At 39.2% G+C, this 26876-nt stretch overlaps 1 protein-coding gene across 2 annotated transcripts in view; it reads left to right on the forward strand.

Annotated features, from left to right (window-relative positions):
* The first annotated feature begins 2215 nt into the window (after positions 1–2215).
* zgc:162952 (PKc_LIMK_like_unk domain-containing protein) overlaps positions 2216–26876 on the forward strand; it is a 30120-nt gene continuing 5459 nt past the window's right edge. Inside the window, exons 1-6 of one of the 2 annotated variants that reach the window (XM_035166807.2) lie at positions 2216–2414; positions 4635–4707; positions 21542–21735; positions 22207–22328; positions 24097–24145; positions 24849–24998. In XM_035166807.2, the coding sequence (XP_035022698.1) occupies positions 4677–4707; positions 21542–21735; positions 22207–22328; positions 24097–24145; positions 24849–24998 (546 nt within the window). In that variant the 5' untranslated portion in view covers positions 2216–2414; positions 4635–4676. The remainder of the gene's footprint in view (positions 2415–4634; positions 4708–21541; positions 21736–22206; positions 22329–24096; positions 24146–24848; positions 24999–26876) is intronic. The other variant, XM_035166808.2, reaches the window with a different exon arrangement.

Here is a 26876-nt window from a genome sequence, read left to right on the forward strand (position 1 = left end):
ATGATCTTAGATTTTGGTTGATACTGTGACACAGCTTATGTTGTGTCTACACCTGTATTCCCCTGGGTTCACTGTGGTCAAAGTGAACAGCATGGGCTCTTCTGTAGTTTAGATCCAAGTAAACATATCACTCATAGGTCATACAGTGGGAAGGGTCTGGAGGAAATCTCATCAAAAAGAACAATGAATCTATTAGAAAACAGAGGACAGGAACTCTCTCATGAGTGTGGGCACTTCATGGAAACTTTACACAAGAAACAGGAAGTTTGACCAAGTGGATTTATTGGCTTGTTCTTTCAGGGAATGAAGTTCTACTTGATGAATTTAAATATTGCAAGTTAAATTTGTTTTAGATATTGTTGTGTGGGTCAGAAAAGTGTATGTGCTCTGTGAAGTGTGTTTTTTAATAAAAGCTATTTTCAATGTTATCATTTTTAATATTGTTTATTGTTGGTGACATCAAAATCCAACGGATTCATAACTGAACTGACTGATGACAAACAGACTCGTTATAGACAATGGCAGTTTATAATAATGTTTAGAAACAAATCCAACCATAGATTGTTCAGTTTTATTTCTTTAATACTACTGAACTGACCTACACCAACACTGGGACCACACTTCATGACACTGAAAAGTGCCCCACTGAATTGGTATTGGCCTGATAGGACTTTTTGTTTTTAGTCCTTAGTCTCAGAAAGATGCTAATCCTACATGTCCCACAATGCATCTGAGTGGATTCTTTTCATTAGAGGCCACTCACATCGTATTAACTACAGGCTTAATGTAATAATTTCATAGTTTGCAAGATGAGATTATTTAAGTAATGTTGTGTAAGTATTTTATTTAGATGTGACAAAGCTCCTCTAGAGTCACATTCAACATGATACAACTGTTTACACTGGCTGAGCAGTGAGCACAGGTCCCCATGACAGGTTCACTAGTTTGAAGTGTGACGTCGGTGGAGTTCCCCTTTAATCATCAAGAGCTTCAGTGAACTCATGACCTGCAGTGCCCCATAATTGTCATACATTATTTAATAGAGCCTATTAAAAGAAAATTAAATTGTAACTTTGTCCAAAAACAAGCTCAAAAACACCAAACACAAGCTAGCACTGATAACTAACAGTGATTATAAAAGTCAGCTTGTTCAGCTTTTACAGACTTGATTCCAACTGAGGTTTGTTTAGACTAGAGAATCAACAACACTGATACTTTTACCTTTCTGATCAGCCTATACTATTCACTGGACCTTCTTTAAAGCAGTGGTTGCCAACCTCAGGTTCCAGGACCCATCAAGAGGTCCAAAAATATATCAGAGTGGTCACCAGACGTTTCTGTCACTGAATCTGTGAGCGAAAATCATTGCCTGGTTGACCTGCTCACAACCATAGCAGGTCATAAGGTTTTGATCTGGAGTCACAAGTACACATTATTTTAAGGTGTCATAAGCAAAATAAAGAGTTGGAACATCTGCCTGAAAATTGTTTATCTCATATGTTAGTTGAAGTTATAAAAACAGCTCCATCATGCTCATGCATATGTGCACTTACTTACAGTACATATTAAAGCTCAGCAGCTTTAATTAGCCTGTACTGTTGTGTTCAGCCATGTAAAGCTCTCCTCCATTCTCCACACTGTGTCCATTTGTCTGTTGTTTTTGTGCCTTCTGTTCGAGTCTATTCATTCCCTACACTGACTGAGTGGGAGTTTAAGCTCGGGGCCCGAGCTCCACATTGTTCAGAAAACTCCCACCCTGTGTCGTGCCGCATCGAGATACTTCTCAGCAGCACAAACAGCTTTCAGAGCAGACTGCACTTCATTTATTATTTTCATTATGAGGCAAATACTAATGTTTGGATGATAATGAAGACGCTACTGCTGTTATTCCTTGAGTGGGAGCCTGATGGGGTCCTGAGAGGATCCACTGGGTTCAGAAATAAAAATTATATATCTATATGCCATCCAATAATAATTATTATTGCCAGTGCAGTTATATGGTAATGTCCTCCAACATGACAAATGAACATGAAATATCTGCACATCCAATAAAAAGCTGGTTTTTTTTATTGACATTGATTGTGTTTTCACGTGTTGTCGGAATAATCGTGAAAAATCGTGCCTGCTGCTCAGCTCCACCCCCACACACCCCCTCCTCCTCCAGTGGGTGGAGCTGCATCCACCGACGTGCTCGTGAGGCTGGTTCCTAAGACAACTCACCAAACAGGCACTCGTGTGGATCAGCAGCCTGGACTCACTGCACACCCACTGCACAGAGAGCTGCAGCACAGAGAGCTGTTCTATTTCCTGCACACACACAGTACACGGATATATGATGCATCATACTTCTTCAGCAGTTTAAAACTCAGTCTATTCTTTCTTCCACCCACAACAACACCTGGGACTGAATCTATGTAAGTACACTATTGTTTTCCTCTGTTTTAAACTGTCTGCTGCACATGTAAAGAACCATAAAGCCTGATGTATAGAGAATTATACACACATATCATGTGAATGTGACTCATGTGAGGGCAACATCTCAACTCTGCTTTGAGATATGATTCCTCAGTGTTCTAAATTTACTACTAAAGACTGAAGACCCAAAACTCATCATTCATTTAAATAAAATTGCTGCAACTCCAGGTACAAAAAGCGTAGACGAGTCAGTACAGTCTTTATATTGATAAGAGACTGTACATATGCAGTGGTTCCCAACCTGGATGCTGCATTTTGTTGTATCCTCTGTTGAGTTAGTGTGTTTTATCCTCATGCAATGAAAAAATTTGAATGTTGATGAAAACAAACAAGCAATAACTCAGCAACACTGTTCACAATAAACACGGCACACTGGCCTATAAGTTCTCAAGTTGACAAAGTTCTCAAACATGTAAAAAAAATGTAATATCTGTGGGATATTCTGTAACTTCAGAAGGACCAATGCTCAGCCTGCTGGTGATACACTATATTCTGTGACCTAGTGTAGTTTACCCACAGCTAACATTAAGTTCTATTAATTAAATACCAGGCATTCATTTAATGCATATGTATGTAATAATAAAGTAGAAATAATATCTTATTCAATGTGTTGTTTTTACTTAAGCTTCTCCGGCTGTTGCAAAACATGAAGTAGGGCAGAGTTAATGAATTAATGAGCACATTGTCAATGGTTTAGATATTATAGCCAATGCACCATACTTTTCTATATTACAAATATCATTCTGTTATTAATATCATTAGAGGAAGCTACAGACATCTATTTTAACACAAAAAAGCAGTAATTTATTTTGTTAATGTGCTGAGTAAAATAAAAAAAACAGTTTTTTTCAGTCTTCACCCAAACAAACAATTTAAAAGATCTAATAAAGGATTTGAAAGGATTGGGATTTGAACAGCACATTCACAACTGGAATCAGATTTGATAAAACTCCCTTCCCCTGAATAAAGTAATAACAAAAAGGCAGAAAAATGACATCCAGACCCCCAGATGAGACATCTCACCAGACATCTGATAAACTATTGATAATGGTTCCCCTAGGATCAGTTAGTACTACACCAGTCATTATTGCTATTGTAAGTCCTGCCTCTTTTTGATTTTGATTGGTTAGTGAGAAAGTGCGACAAGCGTGTTCATGCACCGAAGGTTTAACTGTTTTCAAGTGAATTCATTGTGTGTGTAGTGCACAAAATAGCTACTTCTGTACACTCAGGTTGTTTTTATGCCGAGGACATTGAGTTCTTTCAACCCTAAACTTTGTAGGTTGTAGTGAAACAAAAGATGCGGACAGTGCAAACAGCTGCTTGTCGACACAGGCGCTTACAGTGTGGCTCCTGCATTTTGCCTCATCTTTAACTTGAGGTTTTGTCCTGTAAAGAGCCTTTTGACAAAATCTAGTTTTAATACCTTCAATATTTCATTTGACATTGAGCTCAAACATGCTGCATGTTAATATTGTGTTGGCCACATCAGGGCAGCACATGAGTAACATCTCAATTTATTTGTTTTGGTGACCTGAAGAAACTTCCCCCTCTTTCAGCTCTTATTTGGTCTCCACCAGCTCTCTAACAGATATATCTGGCTCTCAAGATGCCAAATGCTTAATTGTGTTCATCAGCTAGTTGCTAACTTTGTCTTTAAACCAGTTTTGTGCTGGGCAGGGATTGCACAGTGGCTAAAGCAGAGTTTTCCCCTGAAAACAGCTGCCTTCTCTGTTTAGAAATGTTACTGATGAGAGTGAAAGTGAGAGAAATCTGGATACTTCACATCTTCAGGCCTCTATGAAAAGAAAAAATAACTCTGTCATGAGGATTTAAGGTTGGGAACCACTGCCATGGGCCTAAAAATATATGAAGTGAAGTACCTGTAGAGTTGTGATACATATACTGTTTATATGGCATGAGAGCATACTTCTTAAAATATATCACCATAATCTAATTGTAGGAACCTAATATAGTTTAATACAACAGGTGGAAGCTTTCTCACAATGCATGTTGTTTCCAAAACAAGCATTAAACGTTGTCTCATCATGTCATACCAGTCTTCAGCTTTCAATGTTGCTTGCTTGACATTCCACATGTGTTGTCCTGTGTCTGTGTTCTTGCTCATTTGTTGTTGCTTGTATGTGGTTCCTCCTCAGTTTCTGCACAGAGACCTCAGCGTTTGTTCCATCGTCCACAGGATGCATATGAATAGCTTATTAAATCAATGGAGTAAGTACTGAGAGATTCAAACACCTTTTCAACTCTACCTTTACATTGCATTTCTGTCAACTGAGAAACTAAAACACTGTCATTTTTCTTTACATCTGTATGTTTGATGTGTCACATCATAGTTTCATGTTGTGATGTTTTTAAACAAATTTCCTCTTGTTCAGAAAGTCTGTTTTAGGCTAGAGCTCAACTTGGAGATTCATGTAGGAAGTATTAAATGAATACATCACCTTATGATGATGATGATGATGATGATAATAATATAATACAACAATAACTTGAGCATTAAGAATATCTTAAATTATTATGATCAAAATCATTGTTTTGTTTTTATATTTTTCATTTCAATACATTTACTCACATGTCTTCCTTATGACTAGTTTATAATCGACCTCAATAAGTTAATGAAATGCCCAAGTCAAATCATGTGCATCCATGGTAACGTCAAGCATCTGTAAATCATGAGGAAATATGTCAGTATAATTTCTTATTATCTCTGTTGTTTGCTGTTATGAGCACTGGCTCAATGTCTGATTTATCACCTTTTTATTTACCAAGCTTCCCAGGCGGTAGCTTGGGAAGCTTGGTTACTCAGCTACAAGGTTCATGTTTGCAGTGGCTGCGTAGGTTGCTGCAGGCCTTTGAGCCATCTGTGTGGTCTACCTCTATTCCTCACTAAGGACTATATGCAATATTATATTATTCAAATAGGTGTATTGGAAAACAGGGTAGTATACATCATCTTAATTTTGTTAGTGTGTGTATGTTTTACAGGTTGTACAATAAGTTTAGGCCTGCAGTTTGTCTTTCACAAGCTGAGAGGGAAAGGAATGTGTGTGTGTGTGTGTGTGTGTGTGTGTGTGTGTGTGTGTGTGTGTGTGTCTGTGTGTTGCCCACAAACTATTGACAGGTTTACAGTGTCATATGAAGAGCTTTGAAAAATAACTAGTGTGAAAGAAGGAGAGGACGGGGCATTCAACTTCTGACCAATCAGCCTCTCGAAAACCACAAACACGACTGGCTACGTTGTTCACTCAGACGTGACCTTGGGCAGAGATGGGTGATCATTCAAACTGGCTAGATTAAGAAAAGGCTGATGTCCGATTCAGCATCATCTTACATTATGTCGCCATCTTTGGACCCAAGTACAGGCTAATTCATGTAAATGAACTTGATGATAAGATGCAAACTACTTGGAAGCCTATTCAAAGTGTGTAAGACTTCTCTTCATTCAGCATTCAGGGATCTCATGTTAAAAGCCAACTAAACATGTTGAGGCCCACAATTGTGCCGAACCTATAACCCTTTAATAATTTAAAATTTCAATTATTTAGTTAATGTTTTCATAAGTCAGAAATGTAATTGTTTTAACCAGTTGAGTCAGATTTAAAAATAAATTGATGTTAACAGGCTTCACTGAAAGTAATCTAACAAACCTTATGAAGGCCACATTGGTCATTTTAAGGAATGCAAACTTGCAGCTGGTACACATCAGCAACTGATCCAGCTTTTGTTAAACTGATTAAGTTTGCATGGTGGGTCCCCCTTAGAACATTAAACCATTACCACTGATAGATCAAAGATGAAAATCACATAAAATGTTTGAACCATGCAAATTTACATCTGAAAACCTCAGGGCTGGCCCAATCATGTCCTTTTTGTTTTCCTGCTCAATACAATGTTTTAATTCAGTTACAGTTAGGTGTGGGTTATTATAGCAGGTTACAAAATGGAACCACGTTTATAATACCCAGACTTATGTGTTATCACTGTTATATAATCCAATAGTTTAAGGTGTTAAAATCCATGAATATTACTTCAGGTTTTTAATTGAGATGATGTGTCAAGATGTTTACTATCCCTCCCTGCAGCTCCCTGCATGTTAACCATTCAGGAAATACTTGGTCCCATGTACCAGTGTAAGGGGCCCAGTAGATATATGGTTACAGTCAAGCAGTGACAGTGTTTCAAAACCTCAACATATACCTGAACTAATGCATTTGAATAGTTAAAGAGGGGAAGAAGTGATTCAGATTATTTTTCAGTTGAATATGGAATTAATTTAACTTCTTGGTGATTTAATAGGTGTCTACATGCTATGGCTGTTAGAGCTTTAAATATTCTCTGATGACTTGTATTTTGTTGATGTACTTTAATTTTGTCAAACAACTTATAATGGCATACTTGTTCTTTATAGTTTGCAAAATTTGGTCAATTTTAGCAAATAAAACAAAGCTGTTCTTCCTGTTTACCAAAGATTTCAGCCATTGTCTACTTTTATTAGCTTTAGGGAAGGCAATGCTAGTATGTCAGTCTGCCACTTTAATCCAGACATAAATATCTTAACAAGACATTTACATTAGTTGGAGTGACATGTAATTTATTACAGACATGTAATATGGGCCCATGATAACAAAGTGTGACAAAGTGTATTTTATTTTGTCCAGTACTTTGGTTTATGACCTAATATCTGTAAAGCTAATGACATTCCCTGTAATTCATGTGATAAAGCGGGTCGTCCACTTACTAAAAGGTTGGTGGTTTGATCCCAGTCTCCCCTATTCCACGTGCCTAAGTGTCCTTGGGGAAGATACTGATACTAACCCAAATTGCCACCGACGCCTGTGCCCGCAGTGTGTGAAAAATGTGTGATAGAGAAAGGGCACTGTTTAAATGTGTGTGTGAATGGGTGGATGGCAAACCTGTACCGTGAAGAGGTCATCATGACTAGAAAAGCACTGCATAAATAGGAATGTTCAACATCAACATCACCTGTACCTTGTACTTAAGCCTAATTAGCAAATATTAGCAAAACTAAGATGATGAATATTGCAAACATTATACCGTCTAAACATCACTTGGCATGTTAGCATTATTAATGAACGTGTTAAAACAAACATTTTAGTGCTGAAATGCTGGTGCACAGAGCCACTAACATGGCTGTAGGCTTATATAAAAGAACAGTTAATAGGCCATGACTGCTTCCAATACAAGCACCATCCCCAAGGCCATTAAGGGGCTTAAGCGCTTCAGCACATTTCCACAGAAATTCCACTTTTTCTTTGTTGCCAATTTTTAATCCCCAAATGTCTTTTTTAAAATAAATCTTAAATTTCAGGGAAAAGAAGTTGAAAAGATGCCCCCATTCGAATATTTATACTTTCCCTTCACCAAAACAGAAAAGTACCTACTGACTTTTTTTGTCCTGCCCCTTGGCACGTCACGTTCAAATGATCACTCTTCATTCGGTGTCCTGTTTTGTCTTCTTCCTTGGAGTTTGGTGCTGGGACTGCAACAGTAACCACATTACCACTTCCCCATGGTATTAAATGGTGTACCACAGGGCGGAGCACAGAACAGTCAAGACCATAATAACAGCTTTCTGTTGTATCAGAGAGTTTCCATCCTCATGATGCCTATGACTTGGGTGTTATGTAATCAAAATTCCAAATAATGCTGATGATTTGCTCACTATATAAACCTGTTTGTTTGGTTTGGTACTTGCAAAATGTTCCAGTATAAAGTGACAGAGAAAAACACAGTGGCTCATGAGTTGAGCACAGAAATACTGTCCAGGTAAGAGAAAAACAAAACCTATCCTGTAACCTGAGCTTAAAGCAGTAAATGAAGATAGTGAGTGAGGTCAGTGGAGTGGAAGAAACACAAGAAGAAATGTATAATGTATTATTTCCTGAGTGATAATGGATTGTTTGACGTAAAGCCCTCAAAGTGAGCAGGTATCCACAACATCTAAATCTCTGGTTGAATAACTTCAGTCAGTCACATGTTATTATACAGTCATTTCATTAAGTGCTAGCTTTAAAATATTTGCAAGAGATTGATACTGTATCTTCACATTAGCTCAATCCAAATGTGTTTGTGTAAAAATTAAGTGATTTGCGTAAAAAATGTGTGTAAACATATTAAGATGTTCCCTGTTAATTAGCTGTGTTAAACCGTGACTGCAGCATTTTAAATGAGACTTACAGCAGCAGACGCAGCTGCATGCTAACAGACTCAACAAATCTCTTTTGGCTCCTTGAGATACTGCAACTACACTACAACTACAGAATCTGCTTTCGTAACAACCAACAGTCAAAATCCATATCTATGGCCCTGTACACACCAGGTATTAACGTGTGTTTTTTGTGATCCAAATACGAGTGGACAGCTCTGAATGCGTGCTTTCACCTGACATTAAAATGTGGCCCCACATGCGTCTTGTTATCTGATCTTAGATCGGATCTCACATCCCTGCTCTATACAAACAAACACGTACGTCAATTCTGTTCACGAAAACCAAGTTATGTTGTTTTTACCCAGTCTGAGTGTCACAAGTGTGTCAGATGTCTGTCTCTCTCTCTGTGTGTGTGTGTGTGTGTGTTGGCATGAGCAAGCGAAAGAGTGTTAGAGACGAGTCAGGAGAGTCTGAATATTTCTCGTGCAGCTGCGCTGTGAATAAGGATTTTACCAATTTAATGAAAGTATCGATCATTATGTGGTGATCAGTGCTGATATTGTGGCAGTGGTCATAAACAAATCAATGAGAAGAGAAAAAATGTGTTTGATTCATAGTGAAACTGCAGAGGGTCAGAGGACGTCAGCTCAGTAGAAGGTCCTTCCTATGTGGCCCAGGACGCACTGCGTTCACACTGCTAAAATAATGTGGACACATGTGGGCCAGACCACCTCCGAATATGATCTGGCGGGATCAGATCTACAATGCCTATAAAAAGTATTCACCCCCTTGGATGTTTCACCCTTTTGTTGCTTTTATACATGAAATCATGGTCAGTATAATTTGGCTTTTTTGACAAGAATTTGCAGAAAAAAACTTTTTAATATCAAAGTGAAAACAGATTTTTACAAAATAATGTCAATTAATTAAAAATATATAAGGTAAAGTAAATGATTGCATAAATATTCACCCCCTTCAGGTCAGTATTTGGTAGATGCACCTTTGGCTGCAATCACAGCACTGAGTCTGTGTGGATATGTCTCAATCAGGCTGGCACATCTGGACACTGCAACTTTTCTCCATTCTTCCTTGCAAAACAGCTCAAGCTCTGTCAGGTTGCTCGGGGATCGGGCGTGAACAGCTCTTTTCAAGTCCAGCCACAAATTCTCTATTGTATTGAGATCTGGGCTTTGACTTGGCCACTCCAGAACATTCACCTTGTTGTCTTTGAACCATTTCTGTGTAGCCTTTGCTGTATGCTTGGGGTGGTTGTCTTGCTGGAAAATAAATCTTCTCCCAAGTCGTAGTTCTCTTTCAGACTGAGTCAGATTATCCTCCAGGATTTGGCAATATTTTTCTGCATTCATGTTCCCCTCTACCTTTACAAGCCTTCCAGGGCCTGCTGCTGAGAAGCATCCCCAGAGCATGATGCTGCCACCACCATGCTTCACGGTGGAGATGGTGTGTTTGTGGTGATGTGCAGTGTTTGGTGTTCGCCAAACATAGCGTCTAGTCTGATGGCCAAAAAGCTCAATTTTTGTCTCATCAGACCAAAGAACCTTCTTCCAATTGACCTTGGAGTTTCCCACATGCCTTTGGGCGAATTCCAGGCGAGATTTCATATGAGCTTTTTTCAACAGTGGCTTTCTCTTTGCCACTCTCCCATACAGCTTCGACTGGTGAAGAACCCGGGCAACAGTTGTTGTATGTACAGTCTCTCCCATCTGAGCCACTGAAGCTTTGAACTCCTTCAGAGTGGTCGTAGGTGTCTTGGTGGTCTCCCTCACCAGTCTTCTTCTTGCCCGGTCACTCAGTTTGTGAGGACGGCCAGCTCTAGGCAGATTTAAACAAGTGCCATACTCCTTCCATTTCTTAATGATGGATTTAACTGAACTCTGTGGGATGTCCAGTGAGTTGGAAATCTTTTGTAGCCATCTCCTGACTTATGCTTTTCAATGATCTTTTCTCTGAGTTGCTTGGAGTGTTCTTTTGTCTTCATGTTGCAATTGTAGCAGGAATACTGATGAACCAGAGACTGGACCTCCAGACACAGGTGTTTTTATACTCCAATCACTTGACACACATCAACTGCACTCAGGTCATCTCCATTTCACTAATTGTGACACTGCTGGCATTAACTAGCTGGACCTCTGTTGAATTAGGTCAGAAACTTTAAAGGGGGTGAATATTTATGCAAACACTTATTTTACACTATATATTTTTAATTAATTGGCATTAGTTTGTAAAAATCTATTTTCACTTTGACATGAAAGAAGCTTTTTTTGCAAATTCTTGTCAAAAAAGCCAAATTATAATGACCATGATTTCATGTATAAAAGCAACAAAAGGGTGTAACATCCAAGGGGGGTGAATACTTTTTATAGGCATTGTATACCTTATTTAAGTGTGTTCACACCTGTTTTTAGAGTTGTCCACTTGGATTGGATCACAAAAACCACATGTTAATACCAGGTGTGTACTATGCCTATGCAATTTCTTTGATGGTTTCAGCGAAAAACCGTGCAAAAAAAACATTTATTCCTGACTTGAACATATTCTTCACCTAAGTTTAATAACATTTAAATAATTCTGTTCCGGTCAGCTTCTATGATGTTATTTCTTCCTCAGATCTACTTTTATGTCCCACTCAGAAGCTCACTGTAAAAGTTCTTGTTCAGTTGTTTTTCCCCTGGAGGCCGTATCTCCTTCTGGATCCACTTAGAATCGCGAAATCTCACTAACTAACAAGTTATATATTTTTCTAGCTATTGCAGAGTTTATTTTAAACTAAGCTAAGCTAACAGGACAACAGTTTCATATTGACCAAGACCTTACAAACATGGGTTGGTATCAGTCCTTTCATCTCAAGTCACAAATATACTTAGGTTTAAATATAATTTGCACATGCATCGTTGCTGTCTCGGTAATTAACACCTTGTTTCTGTGGGATGCAATTCAGCACATGACCAGTGGGGGTAGAATCAGAACGTAAGGCAGTTTTGGATCACCACAACATGGCGGAAGGTTTTATAGAGAAACTCATAGAACGTGACATAACCCCTCTGATGCTGCAGCTGTTTTTCCTGCACTAAACTCAACATCAGCAAATATGTTCTCCTGCAGCGTTGCCATGGTTTGTATGTTGTTGAGAAGTGACAGTTAAGATCGATAGGTTTTGGTGGAGGACAATTCAGCTCCCCAATGGATTTTATTCCTCTAGATACACAAAAAGTACAGAGGAAAGTATGAGAACAATGAAGCTTGTGTCTTGTTTATTTTTTACACACATGTTATAGTCAAATGCACGTATATATCAGTGACCTAACTCCCGACAAGAATGAAAATAAGCATATCTCACAAATGTTGCAGTGTGTCCTTTAAAGTAGTGGAGTTTCTGTCAAAAATAAAGTGTCAAATTCTTTTGATGAGAAAAAATTGAATTGTTTATCCCAAACGAATAGTTTCTTCCATCTTAATTAACCCATTCCATAACTCAGCTACACATATCCTCCACATATAGCATTATTTCAGTCTTATCTATACACTGATTTCTGAGGCCACAAACACTGACTAAATCATCGAGTACAGGGAGAATTGAAACATGTTTGTGCTTGTTTTTAAGCCATTTGTTTAATCTACTTGAACACTGAAGCCTTTCCAATGTAGGACTGTTACAATGCACCCTAACAGCAGCCTTTCTGGCAGCATACACTTAAACCACATAGAGTAGGACTGATTGCATAACCTGTGGCAGTGTCATGCTTCATTCATTGTCTGAAAATCATGTTTTGCTTCCTCACCTCTAAAGATTACATAACATTATGACTGGTGCTGTGTGGAAGTACAGGAACAATGAGTTATCAACCAGCTTTTGTCATTACTGCCCATTGCATAATGTTAAGTAGACAAATTCAATATTGGGTTAGTTGGAAATGGATTGAAATCTATCGACCTCCCATGAATCCCCTCACACAATCTGCGGGACACTGCATCAGGCTCACAGTGCAGACCAGGAGGATCACTATTAATAAAGCTGTCACCAGAATTACTGATGCTGTAGGATTTTTGGATGGCATCAGCTTTAGGATGTGGTATACCAAATGGCTTCACCAACGTTTTGTTGTCATAATGTGGTAATGCGTCAATGATAACACGTCCAAACTGACGTCAGTGCACTTCAGACAAACACAATGATGATAGGTCAGTGGCTGCCAGCTTATGAAATGGTTATTGAGCACCGCTGCTGACGCCACTGAAGATGTTTAATCAATCAGTCAAATTTGATTTCTACAGTAAATATTTACAAATCACAATTTGTCTCTAAGGGCTTGATAGGTGCAACATCCTCTGCCCTTAACCCTCAACAAGAGTCAGGACAAACTACCAAAAAATCCCCTATTAACAGGGCAAAGATTCATTAGAAACCTCAGACAGAGCCACATGTGAGTGATCCCATTCCCAGGATGGACAGAAGTGCAATCGATGTTGCGTGTAGCTAATCACATCAACAAAATAACAGTATTTACAACATTGGTTTGAAGAACATCATGGAAAGGTGTGTCAATGTGTATGTATTTATACATAAGAAAATGTCTGATAGAGATGAAGGGAGCAGTAATGAAATAGTAATTGAAATTGAGGAGTTATTGTCAGCAATGTTAGAGTATGTGAGTATATTGTATATCAAGCAGTCTTGTTGTAATCATAGTCCATGATCAGCTTCCACCACAAACACAATCCACCACCACTATCCACCATCAGCTGCCACCACGGTCCACCATCATGATCTCTGATCAATGATCAGTATACGATCCACCATCATGATGTTGAATGTTACACATTATGTGAGCTTTAAGCTTTAACAATGGTGCTGGTTCCCATGGGACCACAATAAACAGTGCTGTACTTGAAATTAAACAAATTTACTAACTGAACAGATTTGAAATATGAAAAGATAACCCAACTTAATCTTAACATTGTTATGCATTAACATGAAGTTGTTTGCTACAATAGTGGATATACCTCTTGGAGGAGAATGATATGACAGTATTATGTTTACAGTTTGTTCTGCTGTCTAGAAGTGTAAATAAAACAAAAAATGCAGCTTTGAAAACTAAATTGATACCAACCTAAAGCAATATTTCACAGCTTGTTTTATCCTGATATCACAACTTGATACACACTGAAATAGACCTCTACCTCAGCCGCTGTATTTGGCTTTTTTAAGTATATGCACAACAATTTTAATTTAAGTACTTAATAATCGCATGTATACATCCCAAGAGCTGCATTTCTCGATCTTCCCCTCATTAGATTGAGTGTTATAACTCTGAAGTAAATGGGACATACACTAACCACTGTACTTTTCCTTCCACAGTTTACATTCCTCAGTAGTGACATAAGCCATCATTGCACCATCCACCACAGACTGTGGTCAACAACACCAGTGGGCAGCCACAGCTATGTGTGATGTAGCTCTGACCATCCCTCATTGATCTGTCATCTAACATGAAACACTGATACCCCCCCAGCTGCCACCTCTGCCTTCAAAAAACTGCAGACGAAGGCAGAGTTCTGAGGCAAGCATCAAGTCCCTTTGGAAAATCCATGAAGCAGTTTACAGCTGCTGTGGTATGGCACAGGCCACTTTACTGGCTCAGCTCTAATTCACAGGCTACAGCCAAATATGTTGTGACCAGAGGGCTGCTGTTAAGGCAGACCAATGTTCTGCTATGCTGCAATTGTCTACATACTTTATGCCCAAAGTCACTGAGGCTTTAAAGATTCTATTATCAAACTAAACTCTGACTAGAATATCAATTCAAGACATGATTTAGATTCTTTTCCACTTTCGTGATGGAGTTGGAACTGGAAAATATCTATGTCTGTGTGGACATCTTAATGGGTCTCGCGCAGTGCCTGTCCTTGTGAAAGAACCTCCTGTGATTCATCTGGTTCATTAACACGTATTATGTATAAAAGAAAACAGCAGATTGAGCCAACTCCTCTTTAACGTAGTGTGACTTATATCATTCTGGCTTCAAGTGTGAACTCATGAGTGAGTCACCCCCTTGATGTCACCTAATGACGTGAATCCCCTTTGTTTGGAAGCTGACAGGGTCCTCCATGCTCAGAAGGGTTTGGTCCTGAAGCGTATAAACACACACACAAACACAACATACCCTCTGCTCTGAGCTAACATCACATCCCTGTACAATCTTTTGAAAATTCCTCAGAGAGAATCCTCGTGTTGACAGACGGAAATCTCGCTTAGGCGCAAACTGATTTTTATATTGTGTAACATTCTTTATCAGCTGAGGGGACGTCAGCAGGCAGCGGCCAGCCCTGATATTTCTATTGACTTTCTGTGTGGTCAGACGTAGGTCAAACTCACAGCGGGTTGTGATGAGTGACCTTCAACACAGACAGGCATATTTCCTGCATGTCGCTTGTGCAGCTTTCCAACTTTCACACTCTGAAAAAAAAAAAGAAAAAGTCAGTGCTGGTAAAGAATCAGATCTTTGGAAGAAACTAACAACACAAGAGCCAAGAAAAACAGACAAGTGGGAAATGGGGAGTGAGACACACACTGCAGAGTGCGTCTATATTCAGCAGCAACAGTAACAGTGGCATTATTACCTTCCTTTGAAAATCATGAGATGCAAGATGCAGAATTATGTATTTGCACTAGAAGCTGGAAAATGATTCACACTTTGACTTGTTTTAAAAAACAGTCAGAGCTTTGTATGTATATTTATATTAATATTATTTTTTGTGTGTTTTAGCTCATTGCTTTGGTTATATGGCCTTCAGCTTTACTGTTTTGGTTCAGTCTCTCAGCTCTAAGTATTATTGTTTCCAGACACAACAAGCAACCATTTTCTATCCGGTAGGTAAATGAGAGTGAATATTAACCAGCCTACAAACATACATCACATTCCTGAGCCTTTCCAGATGAACTACATGTGTGAATGACAATGTCAGAACCAGCTCCCTCTTACAAAGTACATCTAATGTCTGATTGGGCCGATGTGTGAATAGAGCAGGTCATTGTCCGGAGAATTTACAGCAAGTGAGTGGACGTCCTGCATAGGAGTAGTCTGTAGGAAAGGAATATCCAGAGTAGGTGTGAACATGTTTCACAGGGAAAACCTCCGGGTATGTGCATTTGTGAAAGAGAAACTCTCAATGATTGTGATCTGAATCTCAGACATTGTCCAGACTTCGGACTTACTGCACAGTTAAAGTTACAGTTAACAACACATTTGTCATGCCATGGACAATATTTCATTTTAGATGTAAAAATAAGTGTCACTTGTCACCACAAAATAATTTATGAGTTAATTGCAGTTTCGATAGCGTTGACTATGGGTATTGAATAAGGAGGTGATGGCAGAAACAGCCTGAAACCATTAATCTATTATTTTCCCTTTCTACTTTCTGGGTGCTCAGTCACATGGCATAGGATGCCGTGATGTGTGTAGCCTATAAACTATAAAAATGTGGTGTTGCTGCAGGGTTTAACAGCACAAGGTTAGGTTGTGGCTGTGTACTTACATGAACAGATCAGCCCACAACAAAGAGGAAGTCGGACATTATACTCTCCTCCCGACACCATTACTCCACCAGTAAGGGTTATAGAGTCGGTGACAGCGAATTAAAGGTTAAAAATCTGGTATATGTAATAAATATTGGTTAGAAATATGCAGTGTCATTAAAAATCCATGCAATTTCCAAAAGTAGCTGGGCAATGTAGTTTTGTCTAAATATTACTCAGAAAGATCTAAACATGGCATTTATTGGTGGACTATTCTCAGCATCCCATTTAAGTAAATCGGCTGAGAGATGCAGCAACAGAGCAGTGTTTTTATGAGTGGTGACTGTTTAGTTGACACATGCTCAAGATAGACAGTATGATTTATGCAGACGGAAAAACAACATGATATAGGCCAGTAGGAACAGGGTAGACAGGAAGAGAACAATAAGACCCTGATCAAACAAGTGCATCAATCATGTATCTGAAATATCACAAGCCTGTCCAGTGGCTTCTAAGTTTTGGTTTTTAACAAAGCAATTTTCCCATACATAACAGAAACTCTGGTAAACAGTGCATTATGTCATTCAGTTAAATGCAGCTTGTCACAGTATTGTTTAATTTATAGTATTGTGTGATGTATCGCTATAAAAAAGGCAGGCAATGTAAATGTTTTGAGTCGTAACAATTATTTTTTAGATCCCAAAGGGAGGTGTAAAGAAAGTTTGTGAACCACAGTCATTCTGTCTCCAGTGCAGAGAGAAAAGAAGTAGTGAGAGATCCAGACGGGAGAATTAGACAGAGAGTGAGTGACAGCTGGATGATAGGGCTGCACTGTAAGCATTCCTCTCTGACAGTGTCAGAGCTGAAAGTGCCGTGATTGTTTAGTCCGGAGCCGAATGAACAAAAGCAGCCTGAATAGCCGGGGTTGATTCTCTCAGCTTGATTGACGAAACCGTGCCAATTGTGTTTGCGTGTCAGCGTGTGCTTTCCACCAACGTCATTGTAAAGGCGAGAGAGGCTGTTGTCATGGGAAACATAAACTTTGACCTGTGGTGTTGTTACACCAGCACTCTGTGGTGGAATCTAGGTCAGGAGTAACTGCTCTATGAGGAACAAGGTTCAAGATTGACTGTGGGAACTGAAGCTACCCTCAAACAATTAAATAATGTTAGGTGGATCAGCACCTCTGTTCACATCTGCCTATTTAAATTGATGATGCCGAGCCAGACTATTGTTACCTCTGCCAAAGAGGTTATGTTTTCATCTGTGTTTTTTGGGATTACCTCGAAACTTGTTGGAAGGATGCAGTATGGGTCTGGGAAGAACCCATACTGCAAATCCAGGAATTTCTTTTTTACTTTCTTGAACATTGCGAGATAGGCTGTTTTTTTTACATTTTACTTGATTTCTGAGAGAATGATGACAAAAAACTGCATATTTAGGGTACTGATATTTATGAATGTATCCAATTTGGTGCAGATCTACGTAAAATCCGGATCTAATGAATTTAAATGTGGTTTCATAAGGGGACTGTTTGGGCCTTGGCAGAGTTATATGCTCTCTGTGCCATTGTAGTTCATCTGCCTCTGATTTGTCCTGTGTTTCAGGAAGACATGTTTATTTTATTAGCTCTCACCTTGGAACCTACAGTGTCCCATTGTCTTCAGAATACAGACCTACTCCTGGCCTGTATGCACTGGACTACAGATGGTGTTTGAAGGCATATAACAGTTAAAGAATACTTGTACTTGCTCTGTTGCCCAGTTAAATGAAAGGACTCTTACTACCATCTCTGCATTAGCTATGGAGCTATAGCCGGCTGGCTGTCAGCTTAGTTTAGCACAAACTCTAAAAGCAGAGGGAAACCAAGAATATTCCTCTGAAGTCGTGTCCCCACCGTGAAGTTGTTTAATAACTAGTTCAGATTCCAGGTAGTTTCTGGCCTGGCCATGAAATTGTTCCATCAAAAAGGTCCCTGTTGATGAATGGTAAATGGTCTATATTTATATAGCACTTTTCTAGTCTTTATGACCACTCAAAGAGCTTTAGAGTACAGATTTAACATCCACCCTTTCACACACATTCATAAAGTGCATTTATGTGCAGCACTTTCTCCATCGCACATCACTCACAGTGCTGGCACATCCGTCAAAGGCAATTTGGGGTTCAGAATAGGACTGGGCAATTAAACGAAAAATGTATCGAAATAAATATCGACATTTATAACCATTAACTGACTTAATCCTGCTCATGTCGGCTAATTTGGTTCATACTTTCCCCGATGCGTGCATTGAACGTTCTGTGCCACATGTCCTCCCTCCTCACTCCCCCGCTGACCATGTTAACAATAAACAACATCACTAATCAGAAGTTATTAGGACACGTACAGGACTTGACATTTAAACACAGTGATTTTAAGTCATCGCCCAGTCCAAGTTTAGTATCTTGCCTAAGCACACTTAGGCACCCAGAATCAGAACCTTCAATCTTCTGGTTAGTGGACGACCCGCTCTACCTCCTGAGCCCACAAATTGTCAGTTTAATAATTTGGATTATCAATTGATTAAACAATGAGTATACAGTTTGTTAATTAGTAAAATTAAAGGTTGCTGGTAGGTGTGTTTTGGGCAAGAGTGTAAGTCTGGCAAGTGTATTTCCAAAAATGACAAACTATCCCAACAGTTCCGTAACAATATCACATGCAGGGCATCTAGTTTTCTGGTCTGGTGCAACCATGACAGCAGATTGGACACATGCTTCCCAATCATGAGGAACAGCAGGATTCACTGTTACATAGACCAAAGTGTAATTGGCATGTCAGTTTTATGAAAATGTTTTCTGATTGTAATAACAATGACAGGTTATACTTAGTGTTATCATCTGCCTATCAACAACAATCATCAGAAAAGGCAGTTTCATGTCATTTTTACAGCTAAAATAAAATAATTGAAGTCAGATTTGATTAATTTTGCATTGCTTGAATTAAATTAGACCAACATACATCTCATATAACTTTACTGCTTCATAATAATTTCCCAGCACTCTTATTCCAACTTAAAACGTATATTTTTGGAAAGAAGCACATATTTAATGCAGGCCAATATGACTCAGAGGGGAGCCAGCTCCCATTTCCTGCTTTGGCTGCAAAAGCGAACACTACAAGGGGAAGGGTGGGACACATCCAGTTCCACCACCACGAGTTTGACTCCCAGAAATTAAAAGTTTGTTGCTCCAAAGAAAAATGCACCTTTAAGTTTAAATATGAGTAAGTTCTGGACATGATAGGCTGCAGCTTTTAAACCATATACAACTAGTAGTATTTTTACAGTTTTTTTGTCCATGTACAATAAGTAGTTTCACAAAAATGTACATCATTTAGACAGCTATAGTATTACAGCTTGCACTCATCCAGGTCTTCATTAGAGGCATCATACTGATACTAGGTCTTCTCCCCTTTGCAGATTTATCAGTTGCACATTCATGCTGCCAATCTTCTGTTCTACCACATCACAAAGGTTCAACTGGAATCACATCTGGTAATTGAGGAGGTCACTGAAAACATGTTCATGAAACCAGTTTGAGACTTTAACTGGGGACATATAGCATTATCCTGCAGGAAGTAGCCATTAGAAGAATATAAACAGTGACCATGAAGAAAACAACATGGTCAGTAAAAATACTCTGATTGATTGTTATATTAAAACCATGGTATAGAAAACATTCCTCACACCATCACAAAAAGCAGTTTGTCTCCATGGATTCATGCTGTTGACTCCAGATTGTGATTCTACATCTGCAGCCTCAGCAGAAATCCAGATTCATCAGACCAGGCTATGTTTTTCAACTGTCCAGTGTTGATGAGTCTGTGTCACTGCAGACTCACATTTCTGTTCTTAGCTGACAGGAGTGAACCTGACGTGGTCTCTGCTGTTGTAGACCATCCACCACCATTTATTTTCAGTTCACAGTTTTAAAGAGTGTTTGTCTGAGTGTTTGTCTGAGTGTTGCCTTCCTGTTGATGACTATATTATTAACTGGCATCATGTGCATGCAATAAAATATGCTGAATAATGAAACAATGATAATTATTATACATATAACTGATACAGAGTCCTTATTGCCTTATAGAAGTCCACCTTCAATGCACATTGACCATCAAACTCATTCAAATAACAGTATGTTTCAATAAGACCTTTTCAGAAATGAGATTAAACCTACATTATGTGTGTTGAGGAAAAACATCTCACTTGACCACTCTGGACAGTGTGTGTTCAGTGTCCAGCCGTGTTATCCATCCATCCGGTCTCTATTTATACCCTCACTTCATTCTCTGTCTTTGTTTCAGTCTGTAAAGTGGAGGCCCTTACTCTCATCTGTGCAACCATAAGTGGCAGAGTGAAATTACACCTTTTGTGAGCTTCTCTTTCATCCAGGGGTTGCTTTCATATAGTTAGATGCATAAATGGGTCTTTTGATGGTCATCCAGTCTTTTGTGTTGATCCGTGTAGCAGCATTGCACAATGGAATTATTTTAGATATTGTTGGATTGATATTGATCAAGAAATGAATATGAATCTATTGTGTTGCAAACTGGTGCCATGCAATGACTGGGATTTTTGTTTATGAGCTGCAGTAGCTTAAACTGCGAGTGGATAAAACTCAATCAGATTGATGCGTGATATTCGAGTACAGTTAGCCCTTCATTAAATTAATTTAGAAATATATATATTTGGAGCATTGGTAGCCAGAGTCTGCGCGGTAGTGATCAGGGAATGGAGCCACTGTGGCTAGCTCCCGCCTACACATTCTCGACCAATCATATACAGTTCCAGCTCTTGGACAAACCTCAGTTTGAAAAAAACGGAAAAAGTGTTTTTTGAGAAAAGTTCTTTTGACATGTACTCATACTTTTTAGATTGACTTATTTAACCTGGTCCATGTCCCATTCATTAACATGAAGGAGGCAGGCTTTATGACCACCAGATGGCGATTGCTTTGGGTTTACTTTTAGGGGGCATCCATTTTTATTTACAGTCTATGATCTCACTTCAAAAACACATTTGTGGGGTGGTTGAAGAAGCTAGTGACAGTAAAACACATAGACATGGCAGCTCTTATGATTGCAGCTGTTAGCATCAAGTACCTTGTGATAGGGTTGGACTTTGGGCCTGTATCTTCAATGTAGTATTTCCTACCTGTTTCTTCTTAATTATACGGAATATCAAATTACAGATAATGCAATTAAAGACACACACACACAGACACACACACACACACACACACACACAGATAGATAGATAGATAGATAGATAGATTATTATGTGTCTCTTCTTTTCCAGTGGACATCTCCAGGATGTGTGATGTGGATGTGTCCCCAGAGCCCACCAGTCCCACCCTGTACGGGGAGTCTTCAGACAAGTACTACAATGTGGACCGCTGGCAGAAGCTCCGCACCGCTGTCCGCAAACTGGAGTTCTGGGAAAACTTTACTGCCGAGCTAATCGGAAGTGGCTTTTTCTCCAAAGTCTATAAGGTATTCCTACTGTCCTCACCCCATTTTCCCCTGTTGCCTGCCTACGTGGGAGCTGCTATCAAAGCTTGCTTTGTTTCAGCATCTAATTGGGACATTCTTGCCATTCCGTGATTGGCCCACCAACTTTGGAGACCATGGGGACGCAGTAGCCAACTCATCTCGAGCTGAGACCTTATATAACTTCCAATGTGATATCGCTGCTGGAGCAGAGCTACAATAAGAGCTGGTTTTCATATGTGTAGGCTTGGTCCACGATGAATTGAGCTAGATTTCTCCTGGTTTGACAGATGTTCAAATGAAATAAATACATGAGCAGCAAACTACTTTACTTTAATTTATAAATTTAGTTAGTTTAATTTAGTTTAAAGCCTGCTGTCAGACTGTCTCCACTGTATCTCTAATAGTCTCTCCATCACCACTGATACACCCTCCACTGCTGTTGCTACTTCTGCTTCCACCAATTTCCTTCAGGTGATGCACAGCACCAGTCGGAAGGTGATGGTGGTGAAGATCTACAAAAATGACGTGGACCAGGACAGCATCGTACGAGAGATCAGCCTCTTGCAGAAACTCTCCCACCCCAACATCGTCAGGTATCTGTCTGCTCGCGTCCCACATCTTACTAAAGCCTCAGAGGTTTGTCTAATGATTCTGCTACAGCAGAAGAAAGGGCCTGAGGATTTCCCTCACAACACATTCTTCTCTGTTGGTACAGACTCAACACCCTCCCACACATCACACTCTCACTCTTGTTTTCCCTACGTCTCAGCTTCACAGTCTGTAACGTGGGAACAGTATTTATACCTTCTATAGTTATAAAGCAATAGAATGGCAATACTATTGAAAAGCCTTCATACTTATGTAAACTATGTCAAATAATTGAACTATTGTTCATATTATAGATACTAAGCAATGAAGAAAATTGACATTAAAGCATGTCTGTATGCAATTTCACTTGTATGCCAATTAGTCAAAACTAAAGGCATCCTGCCATAATAGGAACTTAATGATAATATCTAAATATGCAATGATATGCAATATTATAAATTATTCTGGCATCATCAAAAACATTTTTTTCTGCCGCACAGGGCATCACAATATTCTTATCACCTAATATAAAGTAGATGTAGGGAACATATTTTCTAGCAGATACAACTTGACTGATGGAGGTCCAATATTCACCCTCTTTTTACTCTGTTATAGTCTCCACTAACCCCTGATAAAAAATATCTGGTCTTACAGTATATCTGCTCCTCTGTGTTCAGTAGTTGTTAACTGGGCTAACTTTCCCTGATGATTGGTGCTGAGTAGGTTGGTAGTGTAGCGTGGGTTTATCAGGCAGTTTTCTTGTGAAGACAAGTGGATGAAAGCAACGTGGGTGGGAGCAGTGCGCATGAAGCAAAACCTAGTTTGTCTTAAAACTAAAATAATGAGCAGAAAAACACTCAAATAGCTTGTTAATAGAATGTTAATTTAGGTGCATGTAACATAACTGATGCTTGGCCCTGCTGCAGCTACAGTCACCGTTAATGAAATGAGACCTTGGTGCTGTTGTCGACAGCAGTTACATAAGGCAGACATAATGTTTGCCTAAGCAATCTTATTATAGCCTTGTAGCAAGGTCATGGCAGTAGGTTTATCAGAGTGTGGCATATTGTATCTGCTGAGGTCATACTGTGATTACCTGCCACACACCAAATCCAAACACACACTTTGTGTTAATGAAGTTTGTTGAAGCCAATGTTCTCAGGATGCAACATGAGTGCTATTAAAAGTCAGTGCAGCAGTAAAAATAATGGAAATACATTGGTTTAAAAATGTAAAACAGAAAAGGGACAGGTTACTCAATGTTTTAATTATTGAATCTGACATTAAAGGTAAATATGTCCATTTTTTTGTATGTTGAAAACAATATGTGTAGCAGATTCTATTTGGTTATCTTATTAATATTCAAGCATCTCTCTGCAAATATTTCACTTTCTTAAAACTACAACAAACTACAAGTCTGCTGCGAGCACCTTAAATCTGATGTGTCTTATTCCTCTGTGCCACAGAGCTCCATTGTTAAAACACTGCATTTTACATTATTTAATAGACTTGCGGTAGAGAGCCACTGACAGAGTTGGAAACTATGTACTGACAGATGGACTAACACATTTTTTAGCACAAACACTTTTCTAAAATGACCGCTCTCACGATAATAAACAATATGAAAATATACCATATACATAGGCAATTTAAATAACAAAAACATTCAAATGAATACAAAATATGTACTATATCTACAAATTTTGTTTGGAAAATAAATGTCAGTAATAAAGTTGATGTAGAATTAATAGAATGTATTTTCTCTTATTGTAGATATCTGGGAATCTGTGTCAAAGAAGACAAACTGTATCCTATCTTAGAGGTGAGTCATTGTTACTGTGAATGTTCCCAGGCTAGCTTTGTGGAAATAAAACCACAACAGATTGCATTTTCATGAGCTGATAGGGACAAAGTAATGTTGAGTGAACTGAGTCAGGTGTGTGTTGTGTAACCCGGACCTGGGTCCAGCAGTATTGGCAGTGATATTAAACCTTACACCTTATCATAAAGGTGTGGATAGGTCATTACCTCAGAAATAAAGGCATATATGATAAGAACGTTCACATAGTCTGATATTTTTACACTGTCCTGCTGACTCAACTTTATTAATATACAAACGGGTGACAGAGTATAGGAAAAACCAACATAAAGCGTGTTAGTGAGGTATTGGACATCCAGGAGCTGCCAGAGCAGCTTCAATGTGCCTTTGCATTGATTCTACATTTGGTGATTCAATGATAGTGATGGAGAGCTCTGTTGAACACGTCAGAAACCCTCCTATACAAGAGCGAGCCCAAATCAAGACGTTGAGTAACCTTTTAAACCTGTTAAACCTGGTTGAGCCTGGTTAAGACTGTAAACTGGAAAGGTGGAGCCTCGGGTGGCGGAGGGCAGGGATCATTGAGGAGGACGTCATATTTAAATGGACCGCCTTGAAGTGAGAGTGGCTGTGATAGGTGTGTGACTAATGCAAAGCTTCATTTTTGACACTGTGTAAACATGGTTGTGTGTGTTGTCTGTGTCAGTACGTCAACGGTGGCTGTCTGGAGGAGCTTCTGGCCAGGAAAGATGTTCCCCTGTGCTGGAGAGAGAAGGTGGACCTGGCCTGTGACATAAGCAGAGGAATGATCTACCTGCACTACAAGAACATTTACCACAGGGACCTCAACTCAAAGGTAAGACCCACCCCCAGTCTCTGGCTCACTACAGCCTGTGTCAGTCCAGTGTGCCTCCTCCACACCCCCTACCCCTACAGGGCTCTTTAAAATGTCATCTCATCTCTCATCATGTGCTATCACAACTACAACCTACAGAGACCTCACAGGGGGACACTGATACTTGTCCAACACTGCTCAACAACTAAATTGTTGGACTCCAACATAACACCAGAGCCTGTCTTAATAGGATTTTAATAACTTGCACTGATATGTGACCTGAAACATCCAACATGGATAAAGAAAACAAAGTGCTGGAGAGTCTGAAGAAAGAAAGAAAAACAACTGCAGAGATGAGCTGTAATTGAATGAAAATAATGAATACTAAGAACGATGACAGTTTTCAGAATTGGCTTGAATCATTGTCATTTCTGTCGACACATATGTCTGTCTTCAGATTTGAATGGGGTCACAGGTAGAGGTAAACACAGACCGCAGAAGGAGGAGGGCAGTCGAAATAAATAAATTAGCTGTAGTTTTGGCTAACAGAGATGTCCAACTGTTATTTTGATGATTTGACTTCAAATCGTGTCTTGACGTGAATCTAACCGAAGCAGTATTTGTTTTTAAGTTCAGTTTAACAAGTTGTTAAACATCTGTGAACCTGTCAGGTCCACAACCATTGTTGCCATCTTGTGCAACCCTTGACTTACAGAAACTAGTAGAATAGAGGCTATAGTCTGCAGATGACATCATGATATCACCTCTGTTAGAGAAAATATAAAAGTATTACTTCAATTAAAACAGCTGCATTGATCGTGGAAAGATGACCGCCAGTCCAAATGATGGATTAAATTAAATTTAAAAAAGCATAAAAAATATCATTTCACATGGAAGCCTGTTTGTCTGACATTGTCATATAACGTCATTAAGGTCTTTTCACAATGGGGAGGTTTTTTTGTGGGATGAATTTGCATGTCAATATATTTTTTTGTGTTGTTTTTATCATGAGTACATTGCGTCCGAAGCAGGATGTGAAATGTCCCACCAACATCCTTGGACTGGATCCCACATTGGTTGTTATTTGTCACACTGATGGTTAGATCTCTTTATAATGTAAACACCCACAACCATTAACTGAATCAAGATCCAAAAAGCAGGAATTTGTATTCTTCATTCTTTTAAACCCATTTCGGTTTTATCCCAGCCTAAAAAGTCTGGAAAGAAAGCACACTGGGATTAAGTCGCCCACTTTACCAGTGGCTGGACATGTGAAGATTCTGGCTGTTTCAGGACGTCCAAAAAGCAAATTACATTCCAAAGCCCCCTCGACTAATGCAGTCATTGTGAACATGCCTCAGTAACTCTGCAAGTTAGCTTGAATTAGAGCTGAAGCTATGGAAATTTGAGGCCCCTTTTAATGAGTGCTTACAAGCTGCCTTTTTTTCTCTTTGTAATCTACAAGAGCTTTCCAGTTTTGTTCCCCAAACCTTTGCTTTCCTTGGCACAGACATGAGGGGCCCTGGCTAAATTTAGAGGAAAAGTCTGGGACCAGAGTTTTTCCCAGGAGAGCCTCATAATGACAGGCTACTGTATGGAAAGGGCCTCTGGTGCAATGGGAGCCACATGCTAGGAGATTTACCTTACATACGCGTTTGTACATCTATCTTAGTGAGGACACTCATTGGCAGATTGCATTCCCTAGTCCTTTACCCCAACATTAACCCTCAAAACTAAACACCTAACCCTTACCTTTACCCAGACCCTAACCTAAACCTTATTCTAATCCTAAGCCTAAAACAAGTCTTCAACCTGAAACAGCCCATTAAAAGTGGGTCAGAATGTGAGGACCGGCCAATATGTCCTCACTCTGCAGGTTGAGGAAGCTGGTCCTTACAA

The sequence above is a fragment of the Hippoglossus stenolepis genome, chromosome 9, assembly GCF_022539355.2.
Source record: "Hippoglossus stenolepis isolate QCI-W04-F060 chromosome 9, HSTE1.2, whole genome shotgun sequence".
NCBI lineage: Eukaryota > Metazoa > Chordata > Actinopteri > Pleuronectiformes > Pleuronectidae > Hippoglossus > Hippoglossus stenolepis.